This window comes from Quercus lobata, chromosome 5, assembly GCF_001633185.2.
Source record: "Quercus lobata isolate SW786 chromosome 5, ValleyOak3.0 Primary Assembly, whole genome shotgun sequence".
NCBI lineage: Eukaryota > Viridiplantae > Streptophyta > Magnoliopsida > Fagales > Fagaceae > Quercus > Quercus lobata.
Genome location: NC_044908.1, coordinates 7,796,329 through 7,812,979, shown reverse-complemented (window position 1 = coordinate 7,812,979; position 16,651 = coordinate 7,796,329). Strand labels below are relative to the sequence as shown.

At 33.5% G+C, this 16,651-nt stretch overlaps 1 protein-coding gene across 1 annotated transcript; it reads left to right on the top strand.

Moving 5' to 3' along the window:
* Positions 1 to 1,540: 1,540 nt before the first annotated feature.
* On the top strand, positions 1,541 to 11,159 carry LOC115991484 (transcription initiation factor TFIID subunit 12b). Its single transcript, XM_031115218.1, has 9 exons — positions 1,541 to 2,386; positions 4,595 to 4,810; positions 5,834 to 6,403; positions 6,517 to 6,591; positions 7,463 to 7,541; positions 9,656 to 9,720; positions 9,865 to 9,900; positions 9,985 to 10,234; positions 10,612 to 11,159. The coding sequence occupies exons 1-8, from the start codon at positions 1,682 to 1,684 to the stop codon at positions 10,165 to 10,167; spliced, it is 1,929 nt and encodes a 642-aa protein (XP_030971078.1). The 5' UTR covers positions 1,541 to 1,681; the 3' UTR covers positions 10,168 to 10,234; positions 10,612 to 11,159.
* Positions 11,160 to 16,651: the final 5,492 nt, after the last annotated feature.

Genomic DNA, 16,651 nt, shown 5'->3' with positions numbered 1-16,651 from the left:
CAAATATATTTACTAAAAATGTGCACAATTATGTTCAACCAATTTATATAATTTTTCAAAGAATGTAAATAATTATATATGTTTAGTTACATAAAATTTCAATAATGTACACAATTTTATACATTCAATATACAAAATTTTTCAAAGAATGCACGCAATTCTGTATATTTAATGTACATGATTCTTAATATTCAATATATACAATTTTTTAAAGAATGTACACAATTTTGTACATTCTATTCAATGGATAAAATCTTTTAATGAATGTATACAATTTTTATATTCAATTTACATATTTTTTGAAAGAATGTGCACAATTCCGTATATTCAATGTTCACATTTTTTTCAAATAATGTAAACAATTATGTATATTCACATTTTCAAATATTATATACCATTTTGTATATTCAATATTCATTATTTTCCAAAAAACGTATACAAAATTCTATGTACACATATTTTCAAATAGCATACAAAATTATATACATTTAATGTACACATTTTTCAAAGAACGCACACAATTTTCATATATTTAAAGTACACAATTTTTTTATAGAATGTATATAATTTTGTATATTCTATTTATACATTTTTACAAAGAATGTACAAAACTAATTTTTACAAAGAATGTACAAAACTATGTATATTAAAAGTAGTTAATTCTATATATTTGTATATTTAATGTACACAATTTCTCTAAGAATGTAAACAATTTTGTAAATTCAATATACACAATTTTTCGAAGATCGTATGCAATTCTGTATATTCATTGTACACATTTTTTCAAAGAATGTAAACAATTCTCTATATTCAATGTATATAATTTTACAAAGAATCTTTGCAATTCTATATGTTCAACGTAGACAATTTTTTAAAGAATATAAATATTTTTGTATATTCAATTTATACATTTTTTTTCAAAGAATATATATGTAATTCTATATATTTAATGTACTTATTTTTTCAAAGAATATATATACAATTCCGTTCATTCATTGTACGAAATTTTTCAAAGAATAAATACAAAATATTTTTTCAAATAATGTATACAATTTTATATATTCATTGTGCACAAAATTTTTAAAAACATTCATAATTTTATACATTTAATATTCATAATTTAAAAAATATATATATATATATATATACAAAGGTAAAATATTGATGGGATCATCATTATCATTAAGAAGAAAATGTTAGAGATAGTTTTGTGGTGTGACAAGATAAAGATTAATACAGAGTTAAGATAAACTCAAAAAAATGTTTTAATTATCTTTAAAAACTTAAAAAGAAAAAAAAAAAAATCCCACACTGGAGAAAGATTAGAAGAGAATTATGATAAACTCAAGAAATATTTTTAATTATCTTTAAAAACTAAAAAAATCTTCATTCTTTGCAGCCATTTTTTCTAAAAAGAAAAAAAAGAAGTCACACGTCTGATCCACCGTCCGATTATCCCTTTTACTGACGTGTACGGCTGAGATCCATCCTCCCCCTCCTCTCCCATCTTGCCTTTCCCGATTCCTTCTGTTTCTTTCTTCCTCTCCTTCTCCTCTTGTTTCTCTTTCTGTCTCAAACTCAAACTCTCAAAAAACCCAAAAACAATGAAGAATTTTTAAGGCAAAAACCAGTCCAAACCCAAGAAAATCGAGATACCCATTACCTCAATTCTTGTAAAGAAATGGCAGAAACTTCTGTTTCATCCCCAAAACCTCTCCAACCTTCAAACCCCATAGACCCATCTTCAGCAACACCACCAACACAGTCACAAACACCAACACAAACACAAGCAACACTCACAAATATGGCAACCCCATCAAATTCCACACAAAACCCACCTCCCATTCCTTCTCCTTCTCCTCTTTCTCACTCTCCTTCTCTTGATCACATCTCGTCTCCACCACAAATCCCTCAACAACAGCAGCAGCAGCAACAACAAGCTGTTGGTTTAGATTACCAACAAAAGCAACAACTTTTACAGCAACAGCAATCTCAAACGTTGTCTCAAAATGTCACTGGTTTATCAAACTACCAACTCCAAACCATTCAACGCTCTACATCCATGTCAAGATTGAACCAATTGACCCAACTTCAACAACAACAACAACAACAATATGGAGTCTTGAGGCAACAGCAACAGCAGCAGCAGGGTCTTTATGGGAATGTGAATTTTGGTGGGTCTGCTGGGATTCAACAGCAAAGCCAGCAGGGCCAGCAGACACAGCAACAACAGCAGCAGCAGCAACAGACTCAGCAGCAATTGGGTACTAATGCTGGGAACTTGTCAAGGTCAGCTCTGATAGGCCAGAATAGCCATCTGCCCTTGTTGTCCGGGGCTGCTGCAGCGGCCGCGCAGTATAACTTGAATCCGCAATTGTTAGCCTCGGTATGAATTCTGTTTTTGACTCTTTGAGTGTCTGTTTTCTTGTGTGGCAATTTGTTGGCATTGGTGTGAATTGCGTTAATTGAATCTTTGATGCGGCTTTGTTTTTTTCTTGCTTTGGAAGGCGGAATTTTAGTGGGTTTTGCTTGTTAGAAGCAAGAAAGGTGACTTTGAATGGTTTAAAGATGGTACTTTTGTGAATTATTGATAAATTTGGAATTGCTATGACATCAATTGCATCCAAAAGGATGTAAATGTATATTAGATTAGATGCGTTCATATAAGGAAAAAAAAATCAACCAGACTTGTGATTTAGACAAGTAATGAAGCTGTTAGTAGTGTAGGATGTTCCCTATTTATGTTGGTAGATAAAGATTCTGCCTTCTTTTTTTAAGAATGTAATATGTCTGAAATTTACTATTTGGTAGTCTGTATTATTTGTATATTTGTGTGACAGTCACTTCTTTGAGAGGGGTTGGTGGGGGGGATGGGGGGTGAAAGAATTCTTGTTATGGACTTTTTAATGTGATTTTCTTGCTTTAGAAGGCAGAATTTTAGTGGGTTTTTTTTTTTTTTTTTTTGGATAAGTAATAAAATTTTTATTCAAACATTAAAAAAGAGAGTCACCATGAACTATTGGAAATATTTTGTGATTTATTGATCAATAGGAATTGCTATGACATCAATTGCATCCAAATGGATGTGGCTGTATATTAGAGTATCTATGTTCATATAAGGGAAATAAATAAACTAGATGCATGATTAGTAGTGTGGAATTCTTTCTATTTATGTTGGTAGATAAAAATCTTGCATACTTTTTTTAAGAATGCAATACATCCACACTTGACTCCTTGGTAGTCTGTTTTATTTTTATTCCAGAGTGGCAATTGGTTGGCCTTGGTGGTGAATTGGGTTATTGAATCTTTGATGTGATTTCTTGCTTTGGGAGATGGAATTTTAGTAGGGTTTAGTTGTTAGGAGCAAGAAAAGCAAGAAAGGTGATTTGGAATGGTTTAAAGATGGTACCTTTATTACCGATCCAAAAAATAAAAAGATGGTACCTTTATGAATACTATGTTGGCAGGGCGACTTCTAGGGCTAAAAGTGTCTGTATGAGTATGTTGTTCTTGTGCTTAACCATGAACTATTGGAAATATTTTTGTGATTTATTGATCAATAGGAATTGCTATGACATCAATTGCATCCAAATGGATGTAGCTATATATTAGAGTATCTATGTTCATATAATGGAAATAAATAAATCAGATGTATGATTAGTAGTGTGGAATTCTCCCTATTTATGTTGGTAGATAAAAATCTTGCATACTTTTTTTTAGAAAACAATACATCCACACTTGACTCCTTGGTAGTCTGTTTTATTTTTATTCTAGAGTGGTGATTGGTTGGCCTTGGTGGTGAATTGGGTTATTGAATCTTTGATGTGATTTCTTGCTTTGGGAGATGGAATTTTAGTAGGGTTTAGTTGTTAGAAGCAAGAAAGATGATTTGGAAAGGTTTAAAGGTGGTACCTTTGTGAATGGTATATTGATATGGCCACTTCTAGGGGTAAAAGATGATACATTTGTGAAGTTTCCATTGGTGATGCCGAAGACGGTTGCTTGCTTCTCTCTTTTTTGCATGGAGGAATGGTTTGGGGAAACTTCTTTCCAAAATTTGGAATATGGTACCATCTTGTCTAATGTGGTTAATTTGGCGGGAACGCAACACCTGTACTTGTGAAAATACTGAGAGACCGCTAAATCTTTTGAAGACTATGTTAGTTGGGACTTTGTTTGAGTGGGCTCATATATGGGGTTTTACGCAATATATTTCCATTTCTGATTTCCTACAATCTGTTAGTTTTTCTTCTTGATTCTTTTGCATTTCTCAAGTACAAAGTGTTCATTATCGTGAACACGATGTTACTTTTTTCATTTTAATAAAATTTCTATTATAAAGAAAAATATTATTCTTGTGCTTAGCATATCAATTGCATCCAAAAGAATGTAACCATATATTAGAGTAAATTCTTTCATATAAGGAAAAAAATCAACCAAATGTATTAATTTAGACAAATATTAAAGTTGGTTAGTGGTGTAGAATTTTCCCTATTTAGGTTGGTAGTTAAATATCCAGCTTACTTTCTTTAAGTATGCAATACGTCCGCAAACTTGACAACTCATTACATTCTTATTTTTTCCTGTATTGAAGCCAAGGCAGAAAGCTGGGTTGGTCCAAGGGTCTCAATTCCATCAAGGTAATTCACCTGGGCAAGCTTTACAAGGAATGCAAGCACTAGGGATGATGGGGCAAATCAATTTGAGCTCGCAAATAAGACCCAATGGGAACCTTGCTTATGCCCAGCGAATTAACCAGAGCCAAATGAGGCAACAATTGCAACAACAAAGTTCTCTAAACTCTCCACAGGTATAATGTTGCTTTATCTATATCCTGGTGCTGGATTTGGTTAGCTGGTGATGGATATGCTTTTTGCCATTTTCTTCATTATCCATATGTTGTCATATTTAGTTTCACATTTTGTTCTCATGTTCTAAGATGAAGGATACTGATAAGCTTTCACTTATCCCAAAAGCTTGACAGAGACATACAATATTGTGTGTTATTTATTTATAATTTTTTCTTCTTCTGTGTTTTGATTGATATGGTGGCAGTCCAGTACTTAAGTTTGCAGTACACAAATTCCCAATGTCTCTAAAATTAAATGCACCGACACTTTTCAGAAGAACTTTGATTTAATTTATTAGTTTTTATTTGTTGGATTTGCTCGAGGTAGATTACCACTTGTCCCCAAAAGCTTAAGTTATTAGGAGAATGTGAATTTAATCATTTAACCATTACACCTAATCATTAAAATTGGTAAGTAGTTGGATTTAGCAATAGAAGGGGTAATCAACATTCCAGATATTTTTCCTAGAGTGGAATTGGGAACTCAATTTTTAACTCTTTAATTGGACTTATAAAAAAAAAAAAAATACAGTTAACTATTAGAACATATTATCAATCTTCGGGGTATTGGAAGTCCCATGAACGTGAGTCATTCAATTGTGTTCTGTGTAACTTTTGCAATAAGTCCTTTTTGTTTTTCTATAACTCCGAGCATTTGAAATTAGAATCTTCCATAGTGTGCTCGATCATTTCCAAAATTTAACAAATGGCATCGATCACATATTTTTTTAATCTTTTTTTTAATTGGCATCCTGTGAGTCTAGTTTCTGAAACGAATCAGCTTTTTTATGTAAATTGGTGATTTTGTGGAATTAATAGCATATTAATGTTGTTGATATACTTGATAGATACAGATGTATTAGAATATCTTTAAGCTTTCACAATCTTAGGCAATGCTGTTATGCTAGGTTTTCTTTGCATGTTGTACATTTCAACTTTTTTATGCATGATTATGACATCCGTTCCATCTTTACAAACTCACAGGTTCAAAGCTTACCAAGGGGGTCGTCACTATTTTTGAGTCCTCACTTATCTGGGTTGGCTCAGAATGGACAGCCAGCTATGATGCAGAACACTTTACCACAGCAACAGTGGTTGAAGCAAATGCCATCAATCTCTAGTTCTGGCTCATTCCGACTTCAACATCAGAGGCAGCAACAAGTCCTCATGCAGCAGCAACTGGCTTCATCTCCTCAGTTGCTCCCAAATTCTATGACCCTAAACCAGCAGCAATTATCTCAGCTAGTACAGCAGCAGCAGCAGCAGCAGCAGCAACCAATGGGGCATCCACAGCTGCCGCAGCAGCAGCAACAACAACAACAGCAACAGCAGCCACAGCAACTACAACAACCTGCACAACTGCCTTTACATCAGCAGCAACAGCAATCTCCTAGGATGCCTGGTCTGGCAGGCCAGAAATCCCTTAGTTTGACAGGATCACAGCCAGATGCTACTGCATCTGGTACAACTACACCAGGGGGGAGTTCCAGTCAAGGAACAGAAGCAACTAATCAACTTCTTGGGAAGAGAAAGATACAGGATTTGGTTTCACAGGTCTTTCCTGTGTTCAACTCTGTTAAATCTATTATTTTTCCTAATGATGTTCAGTTTCTCTTTCTAGCTTTTCTTTGCTCCAATTATATATATGTTTCTGTGATTGTACTCAGGTAGATCCACAGGGAAAGGTGGATCCTGAACTTGAAGATATTCTTTTAGAGATTTCTGATGACTTCATCGATAATGTGAGGCTCTCAACTGTGGATAACTTTTTCATTTTATTGTCTTTTAAGATGCGCAAACATGTTTATGTGTATATGTCTGTCCATATGTCCAAACAGAAAATCTCTCTCCCTCTCTCTCTCTCTCTCTCTTATTGGTTTGTGAAGTGTAATCTTTCTTCAAATTTCTGCCAGGTTGCTCTATAAGTTTCATATTAAATATTAAATATTTTTTTTATATTATAATATCTTGGATCGATGTTCTTAATCTCAGATTCTGTGGTTACGAACTTAGAAATCTTAGTAGTAACATCATGTCTGGGTTTGAACTATTAACACGGTTGTTCTTAGGATTAGGGTTTTATGATGTACAAAAAACTGGTCCAACATAGCGTTAGGAGCAACAAAGAACAGAATCAACTGCTGTGTTTCAATACAGAATTAACTCCTGCATTTTAATAGCCCTATTCTTGCATCTCAAATTCGAGTTCCATCCTGTATATATATATATAAATATATATGCTTCAAAGAAATAATCTGGAGTTGGGATTATCCCTTTAAAACATAGGTTGAAGTTTCTCTTCTGAATATTTTATTGTAACCTGATGAGGATGTTTTATGACTATTCTCTGTATGTTTCTTTCCTTGCATTGAATAAAATTTTATTATATACAAAAAACATTGTGTGAATTTGCAATTACATTTCTTGATTGAACTAAACAACATTTTATGAAGCCGTGGCAATTCTGCCAGTTGCGTTGTGCAATTCGTGGCTTGCTACTGTAATCTACCTGGTTGTATACTATACTTTTAATTGTTATTCCTTGTTAATGACTTCTATGTTTTAGCTGAGATTATGATGGTCTTACGGATAAGGACTTGAATCTATGTGCAGGTGACTGCATTTGCGTGCAGTTTGGCAAAACATCGGAAGTCTCCAAATATAGAGTCCAAGGATTTATTGCTTCATCTAGGTTTGTGCTGAACTACAGATATTTCACCTGCAGATTTCTCATTTGTGACAAGAATTTAATCACTGATTTTGCTGGTTACTTTGATTGGCTGAAGTTTAAGAAGAGATAAAATTTTGTATGATTTGAAAAAGAGTGTGATGGTGCAATCATCATAGCATGGTTAAAGAAAGGATATTCTCTTTGGAAGCCTAACTGCCTAAAAGGCTAAGGCAAAGCCCAAGAATAAGTGTCAGTGGTAGCTAATTAGGATTTTATATATTTTATTTGGTTATTCTAGAGTTAAGGGTATTTTAGTAATCTTACAATTTTGGGTATGGGCCATAGTTATGGGACATGGACTTTATTTTATTAATAAGTCTTATTTAGTTTATGGGTATTTATGTATGGACTATGGTTTAATTTATTAGGTTTTATTTTATTAATAAGTCATCTTCATGTATGAGCTTTGGTTTAATTTATTAGTATTCCTATTGCAAGTAGGAGTTCTATCACTACTAGTACAAGTAAGAGTCTTTATATATATTGTGATCAATGCATTCGAAGGAAGTTGAATGAGTTGATTAATAAAATTATTGTGTTTTGAGTGATAGGCATGGTGGACTTTGTTAGTTTTTTCTCCTTCTCTCCTCTTTCTTTTCTTCATCTTCTTTTTCTAAATTTACTGTTCATGGATACTGTTCACACAGCCCTAGTTTCTTTCTATTTCTTCTTCTTTCCTAACCCTAAACGCCCCATGAATATATGTAGACAGATTTCCTAATTTGTCCTACCTCAGAGTGACTTGAAGAAGTTTCTGATTCTGCATGCTGATTTGTTGGTGAATTAAAGTGCTATGGAAAATATAAAGTTCTTTCATATAAACATCTTATTTATACTTCTATTGCCAAATACTTCTTTTCTTTGTCAAAAAAATATAGAAAATTCTTATTAAATATGCACACCAGAGAACAGTTGCTCACTTTTTAGAACTTTGGTTGTAGTGGAAACATTTGCATGCACTGCAAAGGAGGGTGGATGTTGAACAGTTGTCTCCACTTTTTCATTGCCATGGGCATGTTTGCAATTTTGGTATACCTGTTCTGCTTGTAAGTTATTCTTTTGAAGGTCATCTGCGTGTCTCTCACTATTTGGTGAGTCGAGAGAAAGTATAACACGGAATAGGGCCAAGATTATGAAGAGTCAGTCTTTGGCAACTGTCCGGTGTCCATTATGTCAACCAACTTGAGTTTTCTTTTCCCATTTGCCAATTTACCTCTCTCTCTTTCTCTCTGTCTCTCTCTGTCACAACTACATAAAACCATCTTCTGGAGTACTAAGCTGCATTGGTATAGATATTAGTATGATTTTTTCTTTTTGATAGGTAATAGAAGCTTGATTGAAAAAGGTACATCTTATTCACAATGGTGAACAAATTGTTCTTGAAAAAATTACATAAAAATCAACAAGAAGAGATAACAGATTGTAGGAAATAAAAAATGGAAATACTGGATTAATGATTTCACAAAACTGGATTAATGGTTTCCTCCTATTTTGTTGCAAAATGAAGTTCCTTTGACTGGGAGGCGATCCCTTGCCAGCCAGCCAGACCTATATTAGTTAATCCTATCATTTGATCCATAACTCTTTCTTGGCATACATTATAATATAGAATAGCTTGTCTTTTCACTTGCGGCAATTTTCTGAGTAGTCTGTTTTATAGAATCCAAATATCAAGTTTAAGACCCATTATAAGGAGACCAACCTCCCTTTCTCAAACTGACCTTACATAAGAAGGTATCTATCAAGAAAGGTTAGAAGAAGAAAAAGGTGTTTTTGGGGCGAAAATATGATTATGCACTCAATTTTTGCATTTTATTTTCTTTTTGACTTTGTCTCTGATGTGATTAAACAAGAAGATATAAGAGGCTTGAGGGGTTGATGTTAGGGTGTATTTCGGCAATATTTATGTGGAGCAAACTCCAGGCAAACATGAAATGCATGAATGAAATGATAGCATAGCCACAGAGGGCTAAATATATTGATGAAAAGGGTTCATAGCAAAACAGTGTTGATTCAATGTCTTAAGTGAAGCAAATAGAACCTCAATAAATCTAATGCATGGAAATAATGTGCAGAGAAAAATTGGAATTTGAACGTTCCAGGATATTCAAGTGAAGAGCGGAAGTGCCGAAGCAAACCTGTAAGCATCCTCCATTTATTTTTCAGATTGTTATACTTGAAATACTGTATCATATTGGGTGTATTCACCATTTTTTTTAGTTTACCAAAAAGAGAAATAACAATTCAAAAATATATTTTGATTCCTCAATTTTATATTTTGCAGTTATCAAGTGATCTCCACAAGAAGCGTATTGATTATGTAAGTTCTGAGTATCTTTACTTATGTTTGACCTGAATCCTTCTATTTGGCACCTCGTCTTTTTACACTAGTGGTTTTTTTCAGATACGATCACTGATGGGATCCCAACACTCTGAAACAAATATGAGTAATCCTAAAGAGATTATAAGACAGGGACTTGGTAACCCAGTTGGTGTCAACCACCATGTGCGACCTTCCTTGAGTTCGGAGCAGTTGGTTTCCCAATCAACCAGTCCCCAAATGCTACAGCAGATGACACGGTTTTAATGGATATGGACTCTCAATTCTTGTTTGGTCTTCACAAAGATTGGGTATAACTGCATGGACCTCATTGGTAAGTTTTTTCGGCATTTGGATAGTGAACTTATTGCCTTCTCTCTCAGATGGTAACTGTCATAGGACCTGAAGTTGCATGCAGCACGTGAATATTGAAGGAACCCATATCACAATTTGTTGCATGGTTTTTACTATTTGTTAAAATGGTGCATTTTCAAGAAGCAAGCATATGGGCATTGTCCTACTTAAATCTGCGTGTAGAGGCCACTAGAGACTGCCTTTGGAATAAACCTTATGAACTAATACTTTATGGATCGACAAATCCTACCATTATGTGTTGGGTGATATTTGTTTTTAACTAGCATGCATGCCTTTAAAAATTCTTTCCTGTCCTGCTAAAATAAAGTACTAATCTTTAATTTCTTTGTATCACAGGTTGGACAAGCAAATACAGATTGCCAAAAGTAGTATCACAGCTGTAATTACTTAGCAACTATCAAAGACATGAAAATTGGTTGGAAGGGATCATATTAGTTGACCATCCTTCCACATTGTTATATATTTAGATGCATGATGATTTGGTTGAGGTGATAATTCATTGCCCATAAGTTGGAAAAAATGATCTTATATTTCCGCTGTGGAAACATGTTATACCACCTCCATAAGTTGAGCTCGTGCCTCCAACTGCATAAAACCAAGCAAGTTGGTTGGGCTTTGTATTCTAGATTTTTTAGAGAAAATTTTCTTATGTTTAGGATTGGGGATCTATTTTGTATTGTAATTGATAAACAGAATATGGTTGGATGGGTTTTGGATGCTAATTTGTTCTTGCACTGGCTCAACAACTTTTAAGGCCATTTGAAGCCTGACTGTGCTCAATGTCTCAGTGTTGATCCATTTTCTCATCAAGAGCTGTGGAATAGGAATTTCAAGGACAAGCAGTTATTTTAGTTATTGATATATGATGTTTCAATTTAGTGTTTGATTCCCGATTAAATTTAAAGGGTCCTCATTAAGTCCTACTAAACTTACTAATGGAAATCAATGACATGCATGATTTTTGCCTATGTGGCATGATTAATGGCAGTGATAATTGAAATATTTGCATTGCATTAAATTAAACCACTTGCTCCAGGACTTCCATCAATTCCTTTGAGTTTCATCACGATAATGAACACAATTACTACATGCCTGTGTAGCAATTGTTAGACAAATGAGACATTTATTGAGCAAACTTTTATGGGCATACATGAATGCAATCAATATTAAAATGAAAATGTAGTAACAGCAAGGTAACATCGAGGCTGGTGCTTTTACAATTTTGGTATTAGAGAAACCAAATCTTTTCTGATGATCATATTTTTATACCCTATCTCCTTTCAAAAGTCACCACAGTAGTGATTTACATATATAAGTACGTAGATAGTAATATGATATACACGTTTGATCACCAAGTTAATGGTTGTGGTGGGCCTTTATGTATTTCTGGCTAGACTGCTTCCTGCCACGTTGTGGCCCAATAGTTTTGGGATAGGAGAGTCAGGAATGGCTCAATTGAAACTCACCTCAAGCCAGCTTGTGCACAACCTAGGACCCCTTTTTGCTGAGATCTTGGTCATGTGCCCACGGCAGAGGATACTGTCACAAAAATGTTATGGCAAAAGGCACATAATAATAACAGGATAAGAAAAACATGTTTGCTGTCAACAAAAGATAATATTTAAACCACTTTCTCAATAAGAAAACATGATTATATGAATATAGCAGGAATAAGTTAGCAACAATAGGTAAAAAGAAAGGAATAATATTAATGCTTAATCAATCACAATAAAAAAGGCGAAGGGGGATTAGTTTGCTGTGCTTAGTTCCTTAGCAAATTTAAGTCTAAGAAGGGAACCAGTCTCTAATGTGGGCAATCTCACAGGGAAATCTTGCCATAGAAATTGCCTATTTTGAAAGAATGGATTTAAATGGCTTAATCTCAAGTCCTTTAACTTGCTAGAAAGTAAGCTATTGAGAGGGAGAGAAGAGAAGAGCCTATTGGTGCATGCCTTATCACACTCTTATTTTCTCACTTCACTTTTTATCCTCTTTGTTTTTCCGTTGTTTTCTTTCTCGCTATTCTCTCACTTGTTCCTTCTTACTTCTTGCTTTTGCTCCTTACTGCTTGCTCCTCTTGTTATTGTGCATAGCTAAGGCTCTTTTATATTGCTTGTCGTGATAAGTTTTACTGTTTTACCCCTCAACTTCTTTTGATCTGGTATGGGTGTCCTTTCTAGGTTGCCCCCTGGTCTGTTGGCTGTTCAGCTAGCACCACTACCCTATATTGGCCGCGCCATGTTCTATTTCTAGACAAAAGAGTTTTGTTTTATTTTCTTTCTTTTCGTGGCATTCCCATCCAGATAAGGGTTGGGGTATTCTCTCTTACTAACTCTTATGGCATGTATGTAGTGATTCCAGCTCAGCTTTCCATCTTTTGGATGGTATGTCATCCCAGTAGGACATTTCCCCCAAAAAAGCTTGAGTATGAATCTTAGAATAGACTTCCCCTTCTCCTCACAGTCAGACCATACTCTTTCTTACCTCTGACCCATGGCTCATTGCGCCTGTAGTGGCTGGGTACAAGTGGGTGGTGTCTGAGCCTTGTGCGTGCTCTAGTTTCATGTGAGTCCATGGCTTGTCTGTTGTTCATGCCTTTGCCATTACCTGTGGGTTTATCTGGTCTTTGCTGCAGTCTTGCTGCTCATTTTTTTAACCCTTTGTGCCATGGATGAGTCACTGGGTCTTCATTCTTTGTATCTCGCTTCCTCCTTGGGCTGGGTTTTGCTTGGGCATGGGTTCTTCTTTCTTCAATCCAGCCTTTGCCTTCTCTTACTTTTAGTTTTTGGGTTGGTTGACACTTCTGCCATGCCATTCCATTGTTGCTGCCATGTTATCACTCAACTTATGCTTGTTGGGCCTCTTTGGCCTTGCCATATACTTTTTCTTTACTCAGTTCATGTTGCCCAGTACTTTTGCTGGGTTAATTCTCACACTATCTTGGGCTTTCTTGACCCATTTTATTCATTTGGGCATCCTCGGCCTGCTTCATTCCTTTGGGCATCCTTAGCTCATTCCAATCCTATATTCCCATAGGCTTTTGCTAAATCTTTCGGGCTTTTCCGGCCCAATTACCATATTTTTTACTTCTAAGGCTTGTTGGCCTTTGCACCAACCCCATTTACTAATTCCTTTCTTTGGGCCCATTCAGCCCATTTTTGTTTGCTTCCCATTCCTTATAATTTTAATAGGCTTACTACTTCCTTCTCTAAGCTCCCTTGGACTCGTTTGCTTTCTTTGTGGCATTTTTTACTACTTTCTAGGCTTGTGGACTATTATTTCTACTATTTGAGCTTAATGGTTTTCTTTATTTTGCTAGCTCTTCTTCCTTTACCCTTTTCATATGTTGGGCTTTTTCTTGTTATTGGGCTTTTTTGCCAAAGTGGACATCAACAATGACAAACTAATATATACACCATTTATAGTCAGTATTCCTCCAATTTAATTCAAATTGATGATATCTTGTACAAGAACAATCTAGGTCTTTTTATTTTCATTGTCAGCTCGACAAATGTGAATGCATTCGATGCTTTTTACCCCCTCCGACTGCACAAATTATTTTTTAATACATATTTTGTGGAGATTTTACGTTCTTTTTTATTTTTTTTTATTTTTTATTGTGGTAATTTTAACATAGAGATCTTAAGATTCAGCTTACAAGTTTTGATTTTCCTATCTAAAATCTTTATAAAAAAAAAAAACATTTAGTGTTAGGTGTGTCCTCAATATATTCTTTCCTAAAAGATATAACAATCCTGAGGGCCCTATCTTGATAAGGTTCCATGACATAAAAAAATAAAAGACTTGGCAATCCTTTAGATAATGATTTTCAAGCCACATGCGTATATCTTTAGATTTTCATTGCGGGAAAGATGGTGTATGTCTTTAATGTGATTTCTTACTAAATTCAACTATGGAATATTGGTAAAATTAAAGAAGACTGTTATTCTATTAAGTGGACATTTTCACGAGAAGGTCTTTGTAACTTCCTGAGAAAGTTAATAAGAAGTTATTTATTTGTCAAGGCATGTGAGCTGCACTTTTGGAAGTATTTAAGGAACCATGGAAAAGGAAGAATGTTGTTAGGGGCTTGAAAATAACTACTGTTGCTCTTTGGTCGCAGAATGTGCAACCATACAAAGATTCAAGCATATAAGCATAAAAAAATTATATTTATATTTATTTATATGTGAGTTTCTGTTAAAATTATTGCAAATTTAACCTGAAAATTATTATATAAACCTAATGGTAACTCTTAGGTTACTATCAACCCTTAATTTATTTGTTCATATGTCTTCTCTATGAATTACAGCAATGTCTCAAACAACAAATAACATATATTATATCATATCAGGATTAAGTTGAAATTAATTTACATTTTATTTATTTCTAATGTATAAAAATAAATATATTGAATTTACTCATGCATAGCATAAATTAGCAACTAGTTTGTTATATTTACGTAACTTTTTGCTCTAAAATTTTTTAGAGGTGAATTTTCTACTTAAAAAGAATCTCATTTAACTTTTGAAGGTTGATGTGACAACGAAATGATAAAATACGGTTCATCTACTTATTGATTTTTATAGCTTTTTTTTTTTTTTTTTTTTTTGTGGATAGGAAATTTTTTTACATTTACAAGTACGTACTTGAACGTGACTTAAACAACATGTGGACAATCTACATGTCACGTGCATGTAAATGAGTGAAGTTATACACTTTGGAATCTTAGTGTCATCTTCCTAACACTTGGGAATGGTCCCCGCGGTACTTATCTTTCCAATCACATGGGAAGTGGCCCCAACTCCCAAGGCGTTAGTTGGTCCATTCATTTGCATTTGCATTTAATCACTTGCCTTTCTCAAATGGACAATTCCCTTGAATCCACGTCGCTAATATGGAAAATGTTAGCCAACTCATCACCATGGCACAAGAGCAACGCACTATGGTCTCTGATTCTGTTTTGAGATGTTAGGATAACAACATTTTCATTATATTTTTTCGATAAATTTTAAATAGCAAATGATTAATGATTGTTATGAGTAGAAAAAAAATAATTTAAGTGATAAATTAATTCTAATTAAAACTAATAATAACAAACTATTTAAGATTTTTTTTTAAAAAAAATATTGTGAAAATGTTAAAATGTAACTATTTATATTTTTATATATTGATTTTTGAGGGTAATATAGCATTTTTTGCATTGTTTATTTGCTTTTATTCATCTCTCCCACCTTCTTCCTTTTTTTTTTTTTTTTTTTTTTTTTTTTTAATTTTGAAATATTTATTTTGGGTTTTTTTTTTGTTTGGTGGTCCATGAAGCCCACCAGACAAGGACGTACTATTTAATCGTCATTATTGGGATTAGACCTTTATGTCAACTTGCTCAAATTATTGTGCTGGGTTACCATCATTGGCATTGACTTTGGTGTCAAGAAACGGCCGGCCAGAATAGGAAAATGTCATTTTAGAAAATAATTTAGCAAAATAATCGTGTTTTGAAGTTTCCTAACAAATTGTCTATGTTTTGAATTATTGTGAAAATGTTAAAAATGTAACTATTTATATTTTTATATATTGATTTTTGAGGGTAATATAGCATTTTTTGCATTGTTTATTTGCTTTTATTCATCTCTCCCACTTTTTTTTTTTTTTTTTAATTTTGAAATATTTATTTTGGGCTTTTTTTTTTTTTGGTTAGGTGGTCCATGAAGCCCAGCAGACAAGGACGTACTATTTAATCGTCATTATTGGGATTAGACCTATTTGTCAACTTGTTCAAATTATTGTGCTGGGTTACCATCATTGGCATTGACTTTGGTGTCAAGAAACGGCCGGCCAGAATAGGAAAATGTCATTTTAGAAAATAATTTAGCAAAATAATCGTGTTTTGAAGTTTCCTAGCAAATTGTTTATATTTTTTAAACTCGATTTTAACAAAATTAAGTTACAAGTTTAATTTGATATTTTGTCACTTAAATTTTTTTGAAAATTTAAGTGGAATTCAATCTTACTAATGTCAAGTTCTACTTAAAAAAAAAAAACACATAGAACTCAATTTTGATAATATTTAGTTTCAAGACTTGTTTGGTAAGAATATTTAAATATAGTTTTTTTGTTTTGCAATTTAGAAAATGGTGAGTACCACACTTAAATTCATTGTTTGACTAATATTTTCTAAATACAGTTTTCAAAAACTGTATCTTATTTTCCTAGTTTAGAACTTGAATTTGAAAATGGCTAAATGAGTGTTTTTAGGATACAAAAAAATGTTTTTAATGATATGATTATAAATAAATTAAAAATAATGGACCCCACATATTTTTCAAAACTCTTATCTTTTAAATTAAGGAGCTTATCTTTATTACAAAAAGAA